Source organism: Cervus elaphus, chromosome 20 (assembly GCF_910594005.1).
Source record: "Cervus elaphus chromosome 20, mCerEla1.1, whole genome shotgun sequence".
Taxonomy (NCBI): domain Eukaryota; kingdom Metazoa; phylum Chordata; class Mammalia; order Artiodactyla; family Cervidae; genus Cervus; species Cervus elaphus.
This window is the reverse complement of record NC_057834.1, coordinates 42,437,079-42,461,932: the sequence shown is the minus strand read 5'-3', so window position 1 is coordinate 42,461,932 and position 24,854 is coordinate 42,437,079. Positions and strand designations below refer to the sequence as shown.

General features: G+C 42.6%; 1 protein-coding gene and 1 non-coding gene across 4 annotated transcripts in view; both read left to right on the top strand.

Annotated features, from left to right (window-relative positions):
* Nucleotides 1-22,599, top strand: part of PIP5K1A (phosphatidylinositol-4-phosphate 5-kinase type 1 alpha) — a 40,772-nt gene extending 18,173 nt beyond the window's left edge. For 2 of the 3 annotated variants that reach the window (XM_043875721.1, XM_043875722.1), the window contains 13 exons: nt 3,838-3,918; nt 7,416-7,546; nt 7,989-8,106; nt 8,288-8,440; nt 10,805-11,104; nt 13,398-13,603; nt 14,893-14,976; nt 15,791-15,839; nt 16,043-16,127; nt 17,379-17,525; nt 17,724-17,853; nt 20,612-20,660; nt 20,982-22,599. In XM_043875721.1, coding sequence (XP_043731656.1) covers nt 3,838-3,918; nt 7,416-7,546; nt 7,989-8,106; nt 8,288-8,440; nt 10,805-11,104; nt 13,398-13,603; nt 14,893-14,976; nt 15,791-15,839; nt 16,043-16,127; nt 17,379-17,525; nt 17,724-17,853; nt 20,612-20,660; nt 20,982-20,984 — 1,536 coding nt within the window. In that variant the 3' untranslated portion in view covers nt 20,985-22,599. The remainder of the gene's footprint in view (nt 1-3,837; nt 3,919-7,415; nt 7,547-7,988; nt 8,107-8,287; nt 8,441-10,804; nt 11,105-13,397; nt 13,604-14,892; nt 14,977-15,790; nt 15,840-16,042; nt 16,128-17,378; nt 17,526-17,723; nt 17,854-20,611; nt 20,661-20,981) is intronic. The other variant, XM_043875724.1, reaches the window with a different exon arrangement.
* On the top strand, nt 16,735-16,839 carry LOC122678611. Its single transcript, XR_006336260.1, has one exon. It is a non-coding gene; the product is annotated as a small nucleolar RNA U13 (small nucleolar RNA).
* Nucleotides 22,600-24,854: the final 2,255 nt, after the last annotated feature.

Sequence of the window (24,854 nt, the reverse complement as noted above, 5' to 3'; positions counted from 1 at the left end):
TAAGGGTGGTGTCATCTGCATATATGAGATTATTGATATTTCTCCCGGCAATCTTGATTCCCGCTTGTGCTTCCTCCAGCCCAGCGTTTCTTATGATGTACTCTGCATATAAGTTAAATAATCAGGGTGACAATATACAGGCTTGATGTACTCCTTTTCCTATTTGGAACCAGTCTGTTGTTCCATGTTGAGTTCTAACTGTTGCTTCCTGACCTGCATACAGGTTTCTGAAGAGGCAGGTCAGGTGGTCTGGTATTCCCATCTCTTTCAGGATTTTCCACAGTTTATTGTGATCCATGTAGTCAAAGGCTTTAGCATAGTCAATAAAGCAAAAATAGATGTTTTTCTGGAACTCTCTAGCTTTTTCGATGATCCAGTGGATGTTGGCAATTTGATCTCTGGTTCCTTTGCCTTTTCTAAGTCCAGCTTGAACATCTTGAAGTTCACAGTTCACATACTGTTGAAGCCTGGCTTGGAGAATTTGGAGTGTTGCTTTGCTAGTGTGTGAGATGATTGTAATTGTGCATAGTTTGAACATTCTTTGGCATTGCCTTTCTTTGGAATTGGAGTGAAAACTGACCTTTTCCAGTCCTGTGGCCACTGCTGAGTTTTCTAAATTTGCTGACATATAGAGTGCAGTGCTTTCACAGCATCATCTTTTAGGATTTGAAATAGCTCAGCTGGAATTCCATCACCTCCATTAGCTTTGTTCGTAGTGATGCTTCCTAAGGTCCACTTGACTTCACATTCCAGGATGTCTGGCTCTAGGTGAGTGATCACACCATCGTGAAGATCTTTTTTGTGTAGTTCTTCTGTGTATTCTTACCACCTCTTCTTAATATCTTCTGCTTCTGTTAGGTCCATACCATTTCTGTCCTTTATTGAGCCCATCTTTGCATAAAATATTCCCTTGGTATCGCTAATTTTCTTGATGAGATCTCTAGTCTTTCCTATTCTATTGTTTTCCTCTATTTCTTTGCATTGATCGCTGAGGAAGGCTTTCTTATCTCTCCTTGCTATTCTTTGAAACTTTGTTTTCTCCTTTGCTTTTCGCTTCTCTTCTTTTCTCAGCTATTTGTAAGGCCTCCTCAGACAACCATTTTGCTTTTTTGCAGTTCTTTTTCTTGGGGATGATGTTGATCCCTATCTCCTGTACAATGTCACGAACCTCTGTCCTTAGTTTATCAGGCATTCTGTCTATCAGATTATTCCCTTATATCTATTTCTCACTTCCACTGTATAATCATAAGGGATTTGACTTAGGTCATACCTGAATGGTCTAGTGGTTTTCCACATTTTCTTCAATTTAAGTCTGAATTTGGCAATAAGGAGTTCATGATCTGAGCCACAGTCAGCTCCCGGTCTTGTTTTTGCTGACTGTATAGAGCTTCTCCATCTTTGGCTTCAAAGAATATAATCAGTCTGATTTCGGTGTTGACCATCTGGTGATGTCCATGTGTAGAGTCTTCTCTTGTGTTGTTGGTGGAAGAGGGTGTTTGCTATGACCAGTGCTTTCTCTTGGCAAAACTCTATTAGCCTTTGCCCTGCTTCATTCTGTCCTCCAAGGTCAAATTTGCCTATTACTCCAGGTATTTCTTGACTTCCTACTTTTGCATTCCAGTCCCCTATAATGAAAAGGACATCTTTTTTGGGTGTTAGTTCTAAAAGGTCTTGTAGATCTTCACAGAACCGTTCAACTTCAGCTTCTTCAGTGTTACTGGTCGGGGCATAGACTTGGATTACCGTGATATTGAATGGTTTGCCTTGGAAACAGAGATCATTCTCTGGTTTTTGAGGTTGCATCCAAGTACTGCATTTTGGACTCTCTTGTTGACTGTGATGGCTACTCCATTTCTTCTAAGGGATTCCTGCCCACAGTAGTAGATAGAATGGTCATCTGAGTTAAATTCACCCATTCTAGTCCATCTTAGTTTGCTGATTCTTAGAATGTCAATGTTCACTCTTGCCATCTCCTGTTTGACCACTTCCAATTTGCCTTGATTCATGGACCTAACTTTCCAGGTTCCTATGCAATATTGCTCTTTACAGCATCGGACCTTGCTTCTATCACCAGTTACATCCACAACTGGGTGTTGTTTTTGCTTTGACTCCATCCCTTCATTCTTTCTGGAGTTATTTCTCCACTGATCTCCAGTAGCATATTGGGTTCCTACCGACCTGGGGAGTTCATCTTTCAGTGTCCTATCTTTTTGTCTTTTCATACTGTTCATATATGTAGTGTACCAAAATGTAAATAATGTATCTAAGTAGGTATTCTTATTTAATCTTGCAAAGAACCTCTATTACAGTAGATACTGTTGTTATCCATGTATTATAGTTGAAGAAAGTGAGGATTAGTGGTTCTTTAGCTTGCCCTAGGTCTCATATGGCATTAAGAAGGTTGGGATTCAAAGCCAGTCTGACACTAAAACTCACTCTATTGTTTTGTTGTTAATACTTCCTGATTGCATAGTTTCAGTGAATATGGCAAACTTCTTTTAACCATACTGAAGCTGTTGATTTCCTGTATTTCTTTTTTGTGCTGAGTATCTTATATTTGTTTAATTTTCTTCTCATGATGTATTTCCTGACTCTCTCTTTACTTTTTGCATCTCTCCTGGGTTTTGTGACGGGGCCAAATGTGGACCCTTTTGGCATAGGATTTTAGGCTTTTCTCTTAGAACATCTTCCAAGGTCTGTCAGGTTATTTATTGAGGGCTTTCTCCACTAAGGGCCTTAGTAAGAATAGTAGAACTTAAATATCAGGTCCTAAAATGGTAACATGCTATTTCCAATAGTCTTTTTGCCTTTTGGCTTTATTAACTTAATGAATATTGGCATTATGAAGAATACCTTCATGTCTATTGTGCTGGCATCTTGGCTGTGGAGAATAGCCTTCTAGGTTCTGCTCCACTGGTTTTATTTCTTCCTTTTTTTCCGAGGCTGTCGTTTGAGTAGAAAACAAAGCCATATCATATTCTCAGGAATCTCTTTGAGGCAGGGTGGCCCTTTTCTTAGAGAATTTGTCTCATTGCCTCAGCCTTTTAATATCTGGACTTACGGTACTTGTATTTGCCAGTGGCTAGTTCATTTCTCGGAGAAGGCCATGGCACCCTACTCGAGTACTCTTGCCTGGAAAATCCCATGGACGGAGGAGCCTGGTGGGCTGCAGTCCCTGGGGTCACGAAGAGTTGGACACGACTGAGCGACTTCACTTTCACTTTTCACTTTCATGCATTGGAGAAGGAAATGGCAGCCCACTCCAGTGTTCTTGCCTGGAGAATCCCAGGGACGGGGGAGTCTGGTGGGCTGCTGTCTGTGGGGTCGCACAGGGTTGGACACGACTGAAGCGACTTAGCAGCAGCAGCAGCTCAGTTCATTTCTGCTAGTGAAGTCAGTTTGAGCAAATAGTGTTCAGGTTGGGTTGAAAGTTAGAGGAGTAATTTCTGAAAGGAATCTGTGTCTGTGAAGTTCTGTTTCTGTCTTGCTTTTGTACACTGGGGGTCTCTCCTTTTTCCTGGGGCTGCTATTAATATCTCCTACTTCCCCTGTTTCTGCTTTTCTTCAGTGATAATCATTTTAATTTTCTTTGTCATTTTTCTGAGGACCACAGGTGAAATATGTGTCCTTTGGAGTGCTCTTTTTCAGTCAGTTGTAATTCTTTGGGCAGCAACACTGTAACTTGTGTTTGCATGGGGTAGATCTTATGAAGACTTTATAAAATGTTCTTGATCCTAAAAAGGGTATGTTCAGTGTTTTATTTTGATGTACCGTCATGGTAGCAGTTGGATGTATTAGGTGGGAATTATATACTAATGTTTAGTCTTCTTTTTATAGGTGCCTTATTCCTCTGGCATGTCCATGAAGAAAATAGGTCACCGAGGTGTTGATTCCTCAGGAGAGACAACATATAAAAAGGTGCGTCTGAGTGGAACCCTTTCATCTTATTCCAGGAAGGGCTAGTTTTGTCTCTTTGATTATGTTCTCCACATTCTGTCCCATTTCTTTTTTTTTATTTTTTTTATTTTTTTTAATTTTTTTATTAGTTGGAGGCTAATTACTTCACAACATTTCAGTGGGTTTTGTCATACATTGATATGAATCAGCCATAGATTTACACTTATTCCCCATCCCGATCCCCCCTCCCACCTCCCTCTTCACCCGACTCCTCTGGGTCTTCCCAGTGCACCAGGCCCGAGCACTTGTCTCATGCATCCCACCTGGGCTGGTGATCTGTTTCACCATAGATAGTATACATGCTGTTCTTTTGAAACATCCCACCCTCACATTCTCCCACAGAGTTCAAAAGTCTGTTCTGTATTTCTGTGTCTCTTTTTCTGTTTTGCATATAGGGTTATCATTACCATCTTTCTAAATTCCATATATATGTGTTAGTATGCTGTAATGTTCTTTATCTTTCTGGCTTACTTCACTCTGTATAATGGGCTCCAGTTTCATCCATCTCATTAGGACTGATTCAAATGAATTCTTTTTGACAGCTGAGTAATATTCCATGGTGTATATGTACCACAGCTTCCTTATCCATTCATCTGCTGATGGGCATCTAGGTTGCTTCCATGTCCTGGCTATTATAAACAGTGCTGCAATGAACATTGGGGTGCACGTGTCTCTTTCAGATCTGGTTTCCTCAGTGTGTATGCCCAAAAGTGGGATTGCTGGGTCATATGGCACATCACTCATTATTAGAGAAATGCAAATCAAAACCACAATGAGGTACCATTACACGCCAGTCAGGATGGCTGCTATCCAAAAGACTACAAGCAATAAATGCTGGAGAGGGTGTGGAGAAAAGGGAACCCTCTCACATTCTGTCCCATTTCTTGATACCCTAAACCTTTGCACAATAGCCATTATACAATTTGAATTTTAGAATTTACATCACAAAGGGTGAGTTATCTAAACACATATCTGTATATGTGTTTAAATGAGAATGTTCTTAATGGACAAATCTGATGTTAGATGAATTTTCACTGAGCTGAAGCAATTGAGTTTCCATGTTAAGATATAAACATGTAATGGCAACCCACTTCAGCATTCTTGCCTGGCAAATCCCTTGGATAGAGGAACTGGGTGGGCTACAGTCCATGGGGTCACAAAGAGTCGGACACAGCTTAGTAACTAAACAAACAAATTGCAAGAAGCCCTCAAGGCCATCTTTACCTAGCTTTGGGGAACCATGTCTTTTGAAGTTTGTCTGTCTTTGCTGTGGTGCTGGATGTACACAAAATGAAGGCTCGATCCAATTCAGCCTGGTGATACAGACAGCAGGTCAAATGTGTTTCTTTCTTTGTGTGTCTTTTTGGGGGTTTTTTTTTTGTTCTTTTTTTTTTTAGTTCTACCAGTTTATTGCTACCCTCCACCCTCGTGCACACGTGCTCAGTCATGTAACCCCATGGACTGCAGCCCGCCAGGCTCCTCTGTCCGTGGGCTTTTCCAGGCAAGAATATTGGAGTGGGTTGCCATTTCCTTCTCCAGTCTTTTTTGTTTTTTAAATATTTACTTGTTTTTGGCTGTGCTGAGTCTTTGTTTTGCTGTGGACTTTTCTCGTCGTGGTGAGCAGGGGCTACTCTCATAGTTGTGCTGTGCGGACTTCTCATTGGGGTGGCTTCTCTTGTTACAGAGCACGGGTTCTAGAGCTCACGGGCTTCAGTAACTGTGCCGCATAAGCTCAGGAGTTGTGGTTCCCAGGCTCCAGAGCAGAGGCTCAATAGTTTGGCGCCCAGGCTCAGCCATTCCACGGCATGTGGGATCCTCCTGGACCAGGAATCAAACGTGCGTCCCCTTCATTGGTAGGCAGATTATTCATCACTGAGCCGCCAGGGAAGCTCCTAGGTTTTATTTTTTTAAGATTATAGTTTCAGTTGGTGAATAGAGCCTAGAGCACCTGATTTTGAGCTAGAGATATCAAATGGATTGAAAAGATAGTAGTAATAACCAAGAAGAGAAAATTGAACTGGTGAAGGGAAAACAGAAGAGGAGCATCCTGGAGTGATCCAGTTCTTCAGTTCTGGACTAATTGGAGATGCTTAGGTTTCCTGGGGGTAGAGTGTTAAACCCCTATATGGCACCTGTACCTTGTCTGGCCCATGTCAATTTTCTTGTGTCTGTTTTCTGTCTTACCGCGTTGTCCAGAGTGACAGAGGTAGACTCACTCATTCTCTGTCAGGGACCTGACTTTTCCCAGGAATGGGCTCTGAGGCTCATGTCAATTCAACAGACATTTATTGAGCTCATTTTATGTGCTGAACACTCAGACAAAAAGCTGAGTTTCTAGTCTAAGAGAGGCAAGCACTTAAAAAATTAATTATAATTTTAATGCCCCATGAGGACTAAGTAGAAAGACAAGTAATACTTGGTAAGGGTTGGGGATAGGGAAATTGCTTAGAACAAAACTGTCCAATAGAACTTTCTACAGTGATTGAAATGTGCTATACTGTGTCATCCAGTGTGGTAGCCACTAATCATACCTGAATGTGTCTAGCAAAACTGAAGAAGTGATTTTTAAATTAAATTTAATTAACTTAGAATTAAATAGCAGAGTGTGGCTACTAACTACTGTATTAGATAGCACAGATCTAGTTAATATGACATTTTCTCATGACATTGGAATCCTGGATTGCAAGAATGGGGCTCTTGTATTTTGACCATAGTATGATAATGGGCTTCCCTGGTGGTTCAGATGGTAAAGAATCCACCTGCAATGTAGGAGGCCTGGGTTCAATCCCTGAGTTGGGAAGATCCCCTGGAGGAGGGCATGGCAACGCACTCCAGTATTCTTGCCTGGAGAATCCCCGTGGACCGAGGAGCCCGGAGTGCTACAGTCCATGGGGTCACAAAGAGTTGGACACAAATGAGCGACTAAGCACACATACATGATAATTTTAAAGCTAAATACTTCTCTCAGAAATAATTTTAATTTTTCAGGCTTTCTTTATCTGTTAGTAGCTTTTTTTTGCCACTCTTGGCCTTGGGACATCACTCAGGCCTGGCCTTAGAGGACTGAGCTTCAGTCAGTCAGAATATCATTTAATTTTAGTTACATTCTGTATCTGATGAATAAAATGTTTGGAGGACTTTGTATCCCCCGGGGGCAGGAACCTTTGGAGTGAGACCTAAGATTATTTTCTCATTTCAGTGTATCTTGCAGAGGTAGATGTGGGTTGAAGAGAACGCTTTGCCTAGTGAAGGCTGCCTCCCACAGTCACACCTTTGCTACTCTGTGTCTTCATGCCTCTCCAGTCTTTGCAGGCTTCACTGCGATGTGGAGCCATGAGGGTGGCGAAATTGGATTGCCCAGAAGGGCATTTGCTTTCCATTATTTCTTCTGGTTCTTCTCTCCTGAGTTTTTACTGCTATAATCAGATTTAATACTAGAAACTTTCCTCTTGTTTCAGACAACCTCATCAGCCTTAAAAGGTGCCATCCAGTTAGGCATTACTCACACTGTGGGAAGCCTGAGTACCAAACCAGAGCGGGATGTCCTCATGCAAGACTTCTACGTGGTGGAGAGTATTTTCTTCCCAAGGTACAGTGGTTAATTAATGTTCAGAAGAATGTCCTGGGAAATGTGGCTTTTTTATATCAACATTAGGACATTGTAGAGATTCATCCCTAATTTAGGCATGCATCCAATCCTTAGCCTGATTTTAATCAGTGTGATGTGGGACTGGAGAATTTGGACAGCAGATGGTATACTTTGGATGCTTGTGTGAGCCTCTGGCCTGTGGACTGAGCCCTGAAAAGCAATTCAGGGCATTGGGTAGGAGGTAATATGATTCCCTGCCCCTTGTCTTAATCCCTATGTTGCACCTTTGTCCCATTATGTAACTGACTGATCCAGTCCCTTTGGTTCTCTCAGGAGGCATGTATTGACTTGCCTGTGGGTGACATGCCTCCTGAGAGAACCGAAGGGACTCCCTAAATTATAGGGACTGGTAAGTTATGGCTTCTTCTATTTAACCCCACAGTGAAGGGAGCAACCTGACCCCTGCTCATCACTACAATGACTTTCGGTTCAAGACCTACGCACCTGTTGCCTTCCGATACTTTCGGGAGTTATTTGGTATCCGGCCTGATGATTACTTGGTAAGCTTCTGGACCTCAGGACTCTGGGATGCCAGTATCAGAGGAGTACTTCCAAAGGAAGACCTCTTCACATTCTTGATCTTATTTTTTATTTTAGAGTAGAATTGCATCTGTAGTTGATTTCTGATTGGGGAGGCCCTGGTTTCTCTGAACCTCTTGCTCTCTCTTCTTTGGGCCCTAGTACTCCCTCTGCAATGAACCGCTGATTGAACTCTGCAACTCTGGGGCTAGTGGTTCCCTCTTCTACGTGTCCAGTGATGATGAATTCATCATAAAAACAGTCCAGCACAAAGAGGCGGAGTTTCTACAGAAGCTGCTTCCAGGATACTACATGGTGAGAGGACAGAGAGCACCGACTGCTTGAGCTGCCCACTCCACTCCTGGACAAGGCTGGGGAGGTTGACGTCAGGGGGAAAGCAATGTCAGCGCTTCTGTCTTAGGGATATAGTTCATCTTGGTGCTTTTGGTCCCATCTCCTTTGCCTCTCTATGGCTAAAGGGAGTTTTGTTTATCTGTCCTATTTTAAGTGTTACCTAGCTTAGGTCTTCCTACCCGAAAACAAAATTCAGTGATGTTTGTTTGTTTATTTAGAGTATAGTTGATATACAATGCTGTGTTAGTTTCTGATGGACAGCAAAGTGTGTCAGTTATACATACACATAATATCTACTTTTTCTTTAGATTCTATTCCCATGTCTGGGTCATTACAGAGTATTGAACAGAGTTCCCTGTTCTATTCAGTATATTCTTATTAATTATCTATTCTGTTTATGCTACTGCTGAGTCATGTCAGTCGTGTCCGCCTCTCTGCGACCCCATAGATGGCAGCCCACCAGGCTCCACCATCCCTGGGATTCTGTAGGCAAGAATACTGGAGTGGGTTGCCATTTCCTTCTCCAGTGCATGAAGGTGAAAAGTGAAAGTGAAGTCGCTCAGTCGTGTTCCACTCTTGGCCACTCCATGGACTGTAGCCGACCAGGCTCCTCTGTCCATGGGATTTCCCAGGCAAGAGTACTGGAGTGGGGTGCCATCGCCTTCTCCCTGTTCTATTTATAGTAGTGTGTATATGTCAATTTCAATCTCCCAGTGTATGTCCTTCCCTTTCCCTCTGGTAACCACACGTTTTGTTTTCTACGTCGATGACTCAACTTCTGTTTTGAAATATGTTCATTTTTACCATTTCTTTATATTCCACTTAAAAGTGTTATATATTTGTCTTTCTCTGACTGACTTCACTCAGTATGACAGTCTCTAGGTCCATCCATGTCACTGCAAATGGCATTGTTTCATACTTTTTTTAAAATGGCTGAATAATTGTTCGTTATGGGGCTTCCCAGGTGGCGCAGGTGGTAAAAGAATCCTCCTACCAATGCAGGAGATGCAGGAGATGTGGGTTTGTTCCCTGGGTTGGGAAGACCCCCTGGAGTAGGAAATGGCATCCCACTGTAGTATTCTTGCCTGGAAAATTCTGTGGACAGAGGAGCCTAGCAGGCTATAGTCCATGGGGTTGCAAAGAGTTGGACACCACTGAGCGCACACACAGAAAAGTCCATTGTACATATGTACCACATCTTTATCCATTCCTCTGTCAGTGGACATATAAGTTGCTTCCATGTCATGGCTATTGTAAGTAGTTCTGCAATGAACATTGGGGTATGTTTATCCTTTCAAATTATGATTTTCTCTGGATATATGCCCAGGATTGATATGGCTGGATCACATGGTAACTCTAGTTTTTTAAGGGACCTCCATACTATACTCTATTAGTAGCTATACCAGTTTGCAGTCCCACCAACAATGTAGGAAGGTTCCTTTTTCTCCACACTCTCTCTGTCATTGTTTGTAGATTTTTTGATAATGGCCATTTTGAACTATGTGAGGTGATATGTTACTGTAGTTTTTCTGATTTGCATTTCTCTAATAATTAGTGATGTTGAGCATCTTTTCATGTGCCTCTTGGCCATCTGTATGTCTTTGGAGAAATGTCTGTTTAGATCTTCCACCCATTTTTTGATTGGGTTGTTTGTTGTTGTTGTTATTGACCTGCTTGAGCTGTTTGTATATTTTGGAGATTAATTGTTTGTTGGTTGCTTCATTTGCAAATATTTTCTCCCATTCTGGGGATTTCCTTTTATTTTGTTGATGTTTTCCTTTGCTGTGCAAAAGCTTCTAAGTTTAATTAGATCCCATTTGTTTTATTTTTGTTTTTATTCAATGATGATTTTGCTTTCCATTTTTAGTCCAGCTCCTAAATCAGGGAATGAGGTTGGTTACTTCTCTTGATAGTACTATATTCATTCTTGTTGATACCTCTTGGAAGTTCTGGAGAAGTTAGGGAACTCTCCTTTGCCTCCCATCATACTCAACAAAAATATACTGTAAAGAAGGCTAAGGGTTAAGACTTTTTCAGTGCTGTCTTCCCTTAAACCTCTCTAAAGGAATATATTCATCATATGTGTAGTATCCTGACTGCTTAGTATATGGGAGGATCTGCTACTTGGCTTGGTGGTGATACCATTATTGAGATGGATACATTGGGAAGTTTTAAAACAATTACAATGTGGGCTTCTGGGCAGGCAGATTGTATCTGAAATCCCATGAGCAGACAGAGGAAGGTGGGTGGCAGGTTTTGCCCTTGAGCTTCACTGAAAATCAGCTGACTTGCTCTTTTGCTGCTTTTTAACTTTCTTGCCCTCAGAACCTCAACCAGAACCCTCGGACTTTGCTGCCTAAGTTCTATGGACTGTACTGTGTGCAGGCAGGTGGTAAGAATATTCGAATTGTCGTAATGAACAATCTCTTACCACGGTCAGTCAAGATGCATATCAAGTATGACCTCAAGGGCTCAACATACAAAAGGCGAGCTTCCCAAAAAGAGCGAGAGAAACCTCTCCCCACCCTTAAAGATCTGGACTTCTTACAAGACATCCCTGATGGGCTCTTTCTGGATGCTGACATGTACAGTGCTCTATGCAAGACCCTGCAGCGTGACTGTTTGGTAAGTTTGTCGTATTTCCTTCTCTCTCAGGCACCAGAAATCTCAGTGACTAAAACAGCTTGGTGGTTCTAAGGCGTTTAATCTGTAAGAGATGGGACTCTATTTTTAAGTATGTGTCAAACTTCATTTACAGTATCTTTTACATTAGATCATTTATGTCTTTACATTTTTACTTTCTCCCTGTTGGTCTAACTCCCCTCCCTGTCTTTTTTTCCCTCTACCTGTCCTGGGCCTCATAATCATACATTCTCCTTGTTTCCATATCTACACCATCACTGTTCAGATTTTGATCCTGCCTGCCAATTCAAATTCATACCTTGGAGGCTGAGTGCTGCTGGGAAAAAATCACACAGCTGTGTATACTGGCATCTCTACAGATTTTTTAATACTATTAAAAGAATTATGTATTTGGCTGTACCAGGTCTTAGTTACAGCATGCTAGATCGTCAGTCTTTGTTGCATGCAAGATCTTTAATTGTGGCATGTGGATCTCCTTCCCTGACCAGGGATCAGACCCAAGCCCCCTGCATTGGGGGCATGGAGTGGTAGCCACTGGACCATCAGGGAAGTTCCTCTATAGATTTCTGATGTCCAGCTCCACTTGGGCCATCAGTATTGCTCATTAATGCATTTCCTGTTTCTCTCAGAGATTCCAAGTGATTGGTACTCTCTCCAAACAATTTTATAACTCCCATCCCCCCAGCCTTGTTTCTCAACAAGCTACCTCTATTCTGTAGCATCCCTTCGTCCTGCCCCCATCATCAGCTTAAAGTGTAGAAGAATGTTTTTCAATGTCTTCATGTCATGATGCCTTCCTTTCTCCTTTGCCTTTTTCTTCTCTTCCTGCCTTAACCCTCTATGTCCTGGCTTTTGCTCGCACCATTTCCAGTTGAATTGCTCTCTCCAATGACCACCTGTATGCCAAGTAGAGAGTACTTCTTAGTCCTTCCTTGAGTTTTCTCCAGTGTTTGACAGTTGATTGTTTCCACTTTCTTAACATCTTTTGGGTTTTGTGATATCTTTCCCTTGTTTTTCCACATCTTTTTTTTTTTTTTTTTGCAAGCTGCTTTTGTAGGATTGTCATCTACTCAGTCCATAGTGGTATCATCCTTGCTTTCCTTTGCTTACTTTGCCTCTTCTTCCAGGATAATGCCCATTTCAGTTTGGCTCTTTTGGTTGTGAGAACTGGATACTTAATGGAGCAGAGAGGTTTTATAAATTACACATAAGAATCAGTCCTATATTCTCTTTATCCTTTACCCACCTATCAAAACAGCCTGGGTGAGCTGTACCACCAAAGTGAGCTATTGGAACTGGTGGAAGTATACCAGGTTGAGAACTGGAGAGACAGTCCACACTTTTTAATCATCAGGCCTAGCATTGTCCTGCCCCTACCAACCTCTCTCATATGCCAAACACCTACAGTTTGCCTCACCAGACTCTGGATGTGAATTTGAGCAAATTCCAGGAGATAATTAAGGACAGGGAAGCCTGGCATGCTGCAGTCCCATGGAGTCACAAAGCGTCGGACATGACTTAGTGACTAAACAGCACCACCAGATTTTACCCATCTGCTCGTGGCCTGCTATTTCATGCCTCCAGGCCTTGGCATTATTGCATTATTCTTTCTTTCTTTTGTTTGCATGCATTTATTTTCTTTCTAATCTATCCCTCATAAACCTATTTATATACCTCTTGACCACCTCTGTAGTATTCCTCAACTATGTATGCACTTCTATTATTACACATACTAGACTGTATTGTATTTATTTTTATGTTTGTTTCCCTTACTAAATTACGATATCCATGAGGACAGACGGTCTCTTAAGTGTCTATATCCACACAAGCAGGCACAGAGCCTACAGATGGTGAGGCTTCAGCAAATATTGAACCGTGAAGCTGGCCATATAAGGTCCTGCCACAGATCTGCACTGTCACAAAAGTATGCTTTTATTGACCCTCCTGTGGATTTTTTTTGAGCTCAGATACATATTTCTTCTTTCATTGAGTTAATAATGTTCTTTTCATGAAGAGACACAAGGAAAGAACAAACAAACAAGGTCTTGTGGGCTAGGCTGTGGTCTAATTTGTATTTACTCTGGTGAAGGAAAACTGAAGGAGTATCAGGGATGGGAGAGCAGAGAGGGTCAGTGTACTGTTCTCCAAGGAGTGGTAGGAGCAAAGGATAATCCTGTGGTTAACTCTGGAGTAGTTAGACCAGGAAAGCTATAAGATCCTGAGAAAAGATTCTCATACCTCCCAAGACTCAGATCATATTTTTTCCTTCCATTAGGTGCTGCAGAGCTTCAAGATAATGGACTATAGCCTCCTGGTGTCAATCCATAACATAGATCATGCACAACGAGAGCCTTTAGGCAGTGAAGCACAATATTCAGCTGATACTCGCAGACCAGCCCCCCAAAAGGCTCTCTATTCCACAGCCATGGAATCTATCCAGGGCGAGGCTCGGCGAGGTGGCACCATGGAGACCGATGACCAGTGAGTGGACTTGGGCACCAGGAAGGAGTGTGTAGGCTCAGAGCATTTTTTTCTAGAGAGGGGTACACAGCTTCTGAGAGGAGTAACCTTTATTCAGCAGTGAAGTCAACATTAATACTTTGAGAACTATAGAGTGAGCGTTCCTAAGAATGTAAAAGGAAAGGAAGATTCTTAAATTTGGGCTTTGTAAACCTTGAAGGAGTGCCGTTCAAAATTAAGAGACTTAAAAAATGTGGCTTAGAGTCTTAGATACATACCTGCAGATTGTAAGAACTTCATCAAAAACAGTTTATTACAGGCTTTTTTTTATGGACGGCGTCTTTGTTACATTCATGGATCAAAGAAGTAGTTACTGAAGTATTGAATGTCTTTCAGGTGGTTTCATTTTAAAGTATTCTTTATCATGATTCTCTAAGAACTAGCTCAGCTGGTAAAGAATCTACCTGCAATGCAGAAGACCCTGGTTTGATTCCTGGGTTGGGGCGATCCCATGGAGAAGGGGTAGGCTACCCACTCCAGTATTTTGGGGCTTCCCTAGGGGCTCAGTTGGTAAAGAATCTGCCTGCAGTTCGGGAAATCTAGTTTTGATCCCTGGATTGGGAAGATCCCCTGGAGAAGGGAAAGGCTACCCACTCCAGTATTCTGGCCTTGAGAATTCCATGGACAGAGAAGCCTGGCAAGCTGCAGTTCGTGGAGTTGCAGAGTCAGACAGGACTGAGTGATTTTCAGTTTTTTATGGAAGGCATCTTTGTTACATTCATGGACCAGAGAAGTGCAGTTACTGAAGTATCAAATGTCTTTTGGATGGTTTCATTTAAAGTATTCTTTATTATGATTCTCAAGAAGAGTGTCTTAGTGGGCATAAATTAAAATAGTAGGGAGGAATTTCCTGGTGGTCCAGGGGTTGAGGGCCTGGGTTTGATTTCTGATCAGGGAACTAAAATCCCACAAGACACATGGCAGGGCAAAAAAAGAGAGTACTAAGAAAGTTTAGAGTTAATTGGGAGAGTATTCCTAAAATTGCTGAGTAGGGGGTGATTTTTAGATTCTTTTTGGTGAAATTGGGGTGGGAGAGGCAGGCAAGTGAAATTTGGAGAGCAAGAAGTTGTATATAGTAAATACTCCAAAGTGGTTGGGGTTGGGTGAAGGCTCTCACTCTTCCCGTTTATGGAAGATGGGACAGTTGTGCTTAGGTCTCAGTTACAGGTCTTGATTGGGTTTGAATTTAGCAGAAGCTCCTGCCTACTAACCAGAAGATACTGTTACTCTTTCCTTCTTGTCTTCTCCAGTATGGGTGGCATCCCAGCCCGGAATAGTAAAGGGGAAAGGCTGCTGCTTTATATTGGGATCATTGACATTCTGCAGTCTTACAGGTGAGAAACATATCAATCCCAGGGTCATGGTGGATATAGACTTACTCACCTTGCTCTTTTAGATGGGTTTGTCACCAAATTCTTCCTGAAGCAAGAACAGTAAGTTGCAGTCTGGCTGCTTGCCTCACTGGGTTTCAAATGGTGGTTTATTTCCTTGGTTATGCCTGTCTCTTGACTTCCTTACCCACCATCTCACAAACATAGCATACACCTTTGTGGAAAGCTGAGTCAGTTCTCAGAAGCAGCAGGGTGGAATACGCCATCCTGCTGGCTCTTTGTGGAAAACCTGTGAGATGAGTCATACTCCACATTGGGATACAGTTGGAAACACATTCCTCTTTTCCATGGAAGAAAAACAAAGGGATCACTGTTCTGTGAAAAGTATTAGCCTGTGGGACTAAAGCAGTGGATGGTAGTGAGGGAAGAGCTGGAAATGTTAGACCCCAGTTTTGCTCCTGTAAGATTTCAGGCACTAGTGAGGACTGGACAATATTTGACCTCCTTCCAGGCTTGCCCGTCTGTCCCTACAGTTCGCCTTTTACAATAAATATTCTTGTCCCTGACTTGCCAGGATGTATTAAGTATCCTTTTCCAGTGAGGGGATAGTTGGCTTACTTTAGAAACAGCTTTGATCTCCATGCTGAATAAGCAGTACTCTGTCTGTTCTTTGAAAAACTATAGCATAATAGTGGGAGTGCTTTCCTGGCTTCTGTCTTTTCAAGTTTTTCTACTATGATTGCTCAAGTCTGTTAAATACAATCTATAAGGTCATTCATTTAATGTGAATTCATGATGTATACATTTTTCTTGACAGATTTGTTAAGAAGTTGGAGCATTCTTGGAAAGCTCTGGTACATGATGGGGTGAGTAGCAGTCAGCTAGAGGTGCTCCTCTTTCTGGCTCTCTCACTTCTGATTTGCCCCCTCAGTTTCGTCTTATCTTATTTCATTTGTGGGTTTTACCTTTTTGCTAGGGTCTCAGCCTAGGGAAAAATGGCCCTTAGACTAGAGACTCTCTTGCTGGGCCTCCCCTTCTCTAAACTCCAGCCATCTTGTTTCCTCTGCAGGACACCGTATCAGTGCATCGCCCCAGCTTCTACGCTGAACGGTTCCAGCGTTTCATGTGCACTACAGTTTTTAAGAAGATCCCCTGTAAGTGGCTTCTGCCAGATGACCCTCCAATGGCTCTCTTACTTCAAGAGGTGGGGGCAGGACTCCTCTGTCAGGAAACTGCCAAAGCCAGAGACTTCTCTTCCTTTACCCACATCCCTTGAGAGCTGCTGCCCATCCTTATGTCAGTCACTCTGCCCCAGTCATTACCAAGTTGCTGCTTTCCCCCCTGGCAATCCCTACATGTGTCGTGGAGGTGAGGGGCATTTCTGAGAAACTGGTGGGACTGTGAAAATACTTAATTGTGGGTGGAGGACCCATGCCACAGGCTGGGGTGGGCACAGCCAGACTTCTGTGGACAGAGAGAGGCAGGGGTACCACTGCATCCCCAAGGCCACGGGGCTCTCAGGTGAGGGTCAGAAGGTTGGAGAAGCACATACTCATGTCTGCTTAGCAGGTATTAGTCAGCTAGAGGCTCTCCTCTTGCTGTCTCTCTCACTTCTGATTTGCTTCCTCAGTTTCCTCTTATTTCATTTGTGGGTTTTACCTTTTTGCTAGGGTCTCAACCTAGGGAAGGGAGTTGGGAAGTGCCAGTGTTCTTCTTTCCAAACCTTCCATGCTACTGCCACTGGCAAATTCCAGCTCCTAGATCCTTTTGTAGTTCATGAGCATGATGATTGGGTGTTCACGCTGCTGCGTGACATGTGCCTCCTTCCAAACCTTGTTACGACATCGGCACATTACCTGTCTGACGTAAAAAAAAAAAAAAATTCCAGCTCCTTCCTATCTCCATCTCCTCATCATAGCCATTAGTGATCCCTCAGTGAGGCAAAGAGGACCTATGCATGCCAAACAGTCTTAACAAACATAGAATAATCTTTTCAAAAAGAATATAAACAAGTGTAAAGTATCATCATGGTGCTATGTGTGTCAAGTTCTACAAGGATATAGAGTGTCTGGTTTAACTGAAGGCTACTATTAAAGAAAAAGGAATTACGGATTAGGAGACATGTCATCTGGTGGAAGCAAAGCCATCAGGGTTGTAGGAGGGGAGAAATACGCATCCGCTTTCCTCTGGGTTCTCCGCTTTCTTTTCTAAAGTGACGTGAACTGAGATTCCCCCTCGTCTGATAAGCAGTTCATAGAGCCCATCTTTGTTGACATTAACCATTTTTCCTGCTTTGCAGAAGAACAACCTTGGGTTTTTGTTGGGGACACTAGCAAGTTGTATTTATGTCTTGGTGACTGTTTCTGAGGTAGGTGCTAAGTAGGCTTTCTCTTTCCCTTTTGAAGTGAAGCCCTCTCCTTCCAAAAAGTTTCGGTCTGGCTCATCTTTCTCTCGGCGAGCAGGCCCCAGCGGCAACTCCTGCGTAACTTACCAGCCATCAGTCTCTGGGGAACACAAGGCACAAGTGACAACAAAGGCGGAAGTGGAGCCAGGTCAGCGCCGGGTTGGAGTCCCCGTGTGACGGGTGCTCCCTCCCTCCCTCTGAGCCCGTATCTTTTTCTGCTTAGGACCTCTGTTCCCCATTCCTGTTCACGAAAAGCCAAGTTGCTACATATTTTTTCCTATATTCCCCCCACCCCATTTTCTCTTCTTTTTGATTTATTGATTTTCTTCCTCTTTCTTTTTTCCAGGCGTCCACTTGGGTCGTCCTGATGTTTTACCTCAGACTCCACCTTTGGAGAAAATCAGTGAGGTCTCGACTATTCCTGACCCCTATTTCTCACCTGTAGTTGGAGAGACTTTGCAAGCGCTAACTACAAGGTTGGTTCCTTGGTCTCTTTCTCCATGTAATCTTCTCATCTCTCTCTTCAGGTCTTTTGAGAACTTCCATAATTTTGTTGGTTTGTTTTTTTTGTTCCCCAGATTTTATTGTCTTTCGCTCTTCACTATACTTTTGCACGTTCATCTTCCTAAGAGCTCATCTTTAGTGATTTGGAAAAGTGTATCAACATCTCTGTGTTTTTAGGGGTGGTGGGAAACCCTTACGTACAAACTTTGCCGATACTTAACCAGAATATCTTAATAAATGCTTCATTTCCTGATGACTTAAGTGAGAATTCTTAGCTTAGGATTTAAGGCTGGGAGGATTCCTAGGCACTGAAGACAGTAAACAGTCAGCCTTTCAAAAGGATCTGTTATATGGATTGTGAGTTAGTTTTGTTTTTGGTGTGTTGATCACCTATTATATCATAATGTATTACCCAAAAACTTAGTGACTTAAAACAGCATACATATATCATGGTTTCTGTGAGTCAGAAATCCAGGTGCAGTGTAACTGGCTTCTTGACTCAAGGTTTTTCATGACATGATAGTCACACGTTGGCCAGGGCTAGGCTCATCTTAAGGCCAACTGAGAGGCTTCACTTCACGTTTATGTGCTCTTTGACAGGATTCAGTTTCTGGTGAGTTGCTGGACTGAGGGCCTTGGTTCCTTGCTGGCTGTTTTCTGGGAGCCTCCTTTAGTTCTTGGCCACATGAGCCTCTCCAGAGGACAACTCAGAACATGGCAGCCGGCTTCACTTAGCATAGGCAAGTGAGAGTGCATGTACTTAAGCATGTATCAGGAAGTAGGGATCACTTTGGACCTGTGAAACCAATAAAAGAGACAGGCTGTCTTCTCCCCATACACCAGCATACCACCATGAGACAAACAACCAAGAAAGTAAAAAAATCTTTACACATTCCTGCACAAAAAACGGAAAACAGGAGGCACAGAGGAGCCTAAAATCCAGCAAATGCTGGAGTTTTCTTCTTTTTTTTTGGGGGGGGGGGGTGTTTCTTTTATCACATCTCAAAGCATGAGAATAATTCATGACTTTTGGCTTTACCTTTTGGACTCTTGGTTTTGCCTTCGGAGTCTTCATGAAAACTAGAATGTGCTTGCACCTGAGTCATTTTCTCAGCCTACTTGCCAGAATTTTGAGGATCCAGTGGTTTCTTCATTGTGTATTATTTCTGTCTTTTTTAGTCCAAGCAGAACAGTGTGTCTGTTGCTCTAATGCTCTCAGATTTTGTGGGCTTCCTATGAATCTCACTGGGATTTACTGTTATACCAAAGCCATACCCACAAATACCTTCTTGATAAGCTCTATGCTTCTTAGAGATCCTGTTCAAGTTGAGAGGATCTGAGAGACATACCCTTAATCTTTTGAATGTCATTTCGTATGACTCAATAGTACTTTGAGTTCTTAACAGATGTTTTATAGTTACACCCATGGCTTCATCTATAGACCACATTTTCCTAGCAGTGCCTTAGATTTTACCCATTTGTTAATTTTAGCATTACTTGCTATCTAGAGAGGCTCAGAATTTTCAAAACCTTCAAGTCTTGGCTTCTTTCTGTTTCCTAGTCCTTCCTTCATGTGTTTTTCTCCTGTCGTATTTTACTGTAAGCATTAAGAGGAAACCAGGTGGCACCCTCAGCACTTGGTTTAGAAATCTCCTTAGCTAGGTCACCCAGTCCATTAGGCACATATTCTACTTTCCTCATAAGTATAGATGACATTGTCACTACACTTTGTTCCACTACATTGCAAAGATCCCCTTTCCTTCGATTTCCAATAAGATTTTTCTCACTTCCCTTTAAGCCCTTAGCGGCAAACCCCTTACAGTCCAGAATTCTTCAGGACACTTTTAAACTTTGACTGAAACTATCCTCAAAGCCCATTTTTCTCTACCAAAGCCACTTCTACATTTTAGATTTTTATTACAGCAGCATTTCATTTCCAGGTACAAAAATCTGTATTACCTATTGTGAGATAAATTACCCCAAATTTTAGCAGCTAAAAACAACAAATATTGTTACCTCAGATTTTATGTGGCTTAAGAATCTGGGTATGGCTTAGCTGGGTGCCTTTGGCTCAGAGTCTCAGGAGGTTACAGTCAAGCTGTTAGCCAGCAGTGTGGTCTCATCTGAAGGCTTGCCCAGGGAGGAGGATCTGCTTCCAAGCTTCTGTGGTTGTTGGCCAGAGTCAGTGTCTTGCAGGCTCCTGGGCTAAGGGTTCCTTGTTGGCTATTGGCTGGCGGTATTCCTCAGTTCCTCTTCACATGGTCCTCTCCATGATGCAGTTCACAGCATGGCCACAGCTTCCTCAGAGCAAACAAACTGGAGAGCATGTGCCCAAGAGGATGCTCCACAGCCTAATCTCAGACTTGACTTCCATCACCTGTGGTGCATTCTCTTCGCTAGAACAGTCTCTAAGTGCAGCCCACACTTGAGCAGAAAATGACATGATGGCATGACTGTCAGGTGGCAGTGATTGGTGGGTGCCTACCACACCTGGGGATTGAAAGTAGTAGTGAGGAGGGTGTTAAGGAAGTATTTTACAGAAGTCAAGAAACTATTAATTAAAAGAATGTGCCTCCAGATCTAGTAACTCCTTAGTCCGTTCTTTCTGAATTCTAAGTTGATTCCCAGTGAAATATGGAGAAGCAGTCTGAGATTTGACCTGAGAGTTCTTTTTCTCATTTATTTACTGATTTTTCTTTCTGCCTCCATTTTTTTCCCCACTCCTGTTAGTTCAACCCTCTTGGAAAAACATGAAGTTCCAGAGTCAGAGTTCGTCCATGTAAGTTTCTGGGATGTGGGGGAGGTGGCTGCTTTGAAAGGGTATAAACAGCACCACTGATGGAGTAGAGCAAGGAAGTAGTTGTCAGGGTTAGGGGGACTGGGTGTCCCCCTTCCCTTAAATCTTACTTTAAAAATGTTTGGTTTGGTGGGGGGTGTGGATTTTTTTTTTTTTTTTTTGGTACTGTGTTCTTGGAACCTGAGACTGGACTAGAAGGAAACTTTTTAGGTCTGCCATCTAGGTTGAAATTAACTTGAATTCCTTTCCTGTCCCCTTATCTCATACTCTACATCCTTAACTTTATACACTTTACCTTTTCAGTGAGCAAAAATCCTCAGAAGACTTGGAGCGAGACTCAACCACCTCTGTGATCCCAAGATGTCAGCCCTTGACCCAGCAGTGCTGAGTTTTCTTTTTCTTGGTCATCAAAAAAGGAGTGCAGTGGAAGCTAGGAGAGCTCTCCATTTCCCCCGAAGAAGAAGAACCTTTTCTCCTTTCCCTTCCTTATGAATGGGCATTAGTGCCGGGACAGTTGAGGACGGCAGCATCCTCTCCACTCTCAAGTTGGGTGAAACCAGTTTTCAACTCACCAGCCTTGGCTTCCACAACTGAATGATTTCAGATCCCCCTTCTTCCTGTTGGAAGTGGGGTTGCTGGACTTGGCGATTTTCTTTCCCCCTCATCTACCTTTCATCAGGAGCTGGACTCTTTAATTTCCTCAGGACAGACTGGCTGGTACCTTATCCCTACCTTAACTCTTTCTCTGGAAGAAGACTCCTGTAATCTTTGTAAAGGTTTTTTGGGGGGGTGTTTAACCTCCCAGCCCTCTCCTTTTGTTTCCTTAAAAAAGGAAAAGGAAAATAGCACACAATTTCAAACCAGTTTTCAGATCAAAACTCCAGAAGTATTGGAGAGATGCCTATTCACAGGGTTCCCTCAGAAGAGCCCTGGTATTTGAGAAACGGAAGGTGGGGACTGCTCTGCCGGGAGCAGCTCCTCTCTAACTCCTCTCTCAGTGACTTTCTTAAGGCTGAAGGAATGGAGAGAGTGGGACACGGGGCAGGCGTCACCCTCTCGTTAAACAGTGGTGCAGTCTTGGGGCTCACAGGGCGGAACCCTACTCACTGCCAGGCCATAATCATTATTACTGTTTTGCAATTTGAAATGTATTCTGCTTGTTTTTCTAAATATGAACTTATCAAATGAATTTTAGATTTCTTCTCCAAAGGAGATGTCTTCCTTGCTCTTCCCACCTTTTCCTACAGTGTTCTGCTGTTAGTGGAGCTGAGATGGAGACGGGGATACCTGTCTGTTGAACAGGTAACTGTGAGGCTAGAGAATGTTCTCTTAAACGCATAGGGAGCCAGCAGATTCCTGCCTTAGTGCAGTCATTGCTGTGCGCCACACCCTGCCACCTCTCTTCACGCAGAGAACGTGGACATGGGGGCTGTGTAATCCCTCTTCTCCCTGTGTTCACCATCTGATCCTCCTCCTTCTCTCAGGGGAAGAAGGGGTCCTGGTGTGTCTGGCAGATTGTTGAATCCCTGTACTGTCCCCTCTCCATCCCACCCTGCCTTGATAGTAGCTTAGTCCTCACCCTGAGTAACTGTCTATATTAGACACCCCCAGCCAGTTTCTGGCTGCCTGTCTTTGCTGCCATGTTCTTTTTTACAAGAAGGAAAGAAACAATTCTTGCTATTTTTTTTTTCATAATTTACTATTTATGATGTATTTAAGTGTTTTATTCAGGACAGAGTTCTGTCATGGGTGGGAGGGAATACTTGAGGGAGGCTGGGTCTTAAGGACAGGAATGGGGAGTCAACATTTTTATGAAGTGTCACTATTTGCCTCTACTTTGTATTGTTCAGAAATGGCAAATACAATATAAAAGCGATAAGTATCTGGTTTTAATGCATTAAACTTTTGTCAGTTATTTAGACTTCTTGCTTCCTCTTGATTCTTTTTCATACACCATCTGCTCCACCCTTCTACCCCAGGCTGTTTTGTTCATATTACCCGGAATGAATGCATCCTTTCCAGTTTTTCTCACTCCAGCTTTGGACTAACTCAGGCTGAGAGAAATGATTTCATTCATTACCTTCTGGCCACCTCCTCCATCATAACAACTTAAACTTGACAAGGAAAAGCTGTGAATGACTGGAAGAGGAATTAATGTAGGTCTGTTGCCTAGGGATTTGGGGATCCAAAGCTCAAAATTTTGCTTGGCTTTAGGAGGAAAGGAGAGGGACAGTGGGAAAAGCAAGCTTAAGATTTGTTGGCCCGAGGATTCTCTCCCTTTCCTTCCCTCAACTTGGCCCCAAGTTTTCTTAGGAAAGCATAGAGACTGCTTTCCTCAGCCATGTGTTTTTCTGTGAGGTTGAGCTTAGGATGTTCCCCTCAACACCACTATTCCCTACTTTGTTAAGATCATTCTACAAATATTTATGCAGCAGCTAATGAGTAAGAACAGTCAATGCACTGGGCAGTTGAAGGTTAAAAGAAGTAATTGATCTTACTTAAAGGGTTTACAGAGTCCAGAAGAGTACAACATACATGCACACAAAAAGAACACATGAGATGTGATTTCTGAAAGAGTGGTACAGAGCATAAAATATAGAAGAAAATTAGAAGTGGACTTCCCTGGTGGTCCAGTGGTTAAGAATCCCCTTGCCAAAGCAAGAGACATGAGTTCGATCCCTGCTCCATGAAGATTCCACATGCCAAGGGGCAACTAAGCCTGTGCTGTAGAGCACGCTCACTGGAACTAGAGAAAGCCCATGTGCAGCAGGGAAAACCCAGTGCAATCAAAAATGAATTTTTTTTTTTAAAGAAAGAAAATTATAGAGGTTACTGTGGGCCTGCAGTGTTGGGGAAAGTTTCACTTGAGCACAAGGGCCTAGAAGTATGAGAATGGGCATGAGTGCTGGGACAGTTGAGGGCAGCAGCACTGTCTCCACTCTGAACAGAATGGTCTGTTGTAGAGAGCGGGGAAGAGACCATGGTGAAAGCAATGGTGGAGGGAGACCTGAGGGAGAATATTGGAATGAGTATGGGTGGAGGCAGCACTGGAAACCCTGGCTGCTAAGCTGAGGGATTTTTATTTTAAGCTGCAGTCAGTGGGGGAAGTGTAGAATGTTTTTGTCCATAAGTGGGATGTAAAAGAATTCCAAAGTCAATCTGATGACAGTTCTATCACAGCAGATAGAAAAAGTTGACAAGTTAGACGGATAATTTAGGTGCATTTAGGATGATGGCAATACCCAACTGGAGAGGAAGGAAGAGAATTGAGATGGTAATAAATTTTATTATAGAACAAGTAACTGGAATGAAGGAGGAATTGAGGATTCTCAAAGTTTTGAATTTTAATTTAAGCCAGAGGCTCAGTCCTCCTTTAAACTGGATTAAGAAGACTTCTTCCCAAATAGGAATTGAATCTGAACATATTTTAGGGGGAAAATGATCCTGCTGCAGCTCTTGGCTTGTCACTCTTCAACATACTCAGGCCCCTGCTGGGTGTACTAGTACCCTCTGGTGGTCAGGGGGTCCCTCTAGTGGTGAGCAGCAGCTGCTACTTCACAGCTATACCCTGCCATCTATATTCACTTGCAAGTAGGGCCTATTCCAAAAATGAAGAAAATCAAACTATAGGATATATAACCTGGAAATCCTAGTCTAACGTTTTACTCTTAAACATGTCAATCTCAGCTAGTCAAAAAAGTTATTTACCACAGTTGGAGTCTCATTCATTATTTTTTTTTAAATTCATTCTTTAAACAGAGTTGCTAATTAAAGTAGATTTCAGATTAAACTGTTCATTCTTTAGCTTTTCAAAGACACAAAAAACAAATCAGTATCTTTTGTAAAATTATTTCTTAAAAGTTCATCAGAGGGACTTCCCTGGTGGTCCGGTGGCTAAGACTCGGGGGACCAGATTTGATTCCTGGTCAGAGAACTAGATCCCTCTTGCTGCAAATAAGACCTGGTGCAGCCAAATAATTTTTTTTTAAAGTTCATTAAACATCAGCTGTTTCCAATTTTTCCTCTCTCAAAATTTTTTTTAACTTTATTATGGAAAATTTCAAGCTAAAAATACAGTAAATTGACATGTATGCATCACCCAGCTTCAATACTTGTTTGTAAATAGGGCCAATCTGTTTCATCTATACCTTCTACCCCACCCTTCCCTTCTCTCTG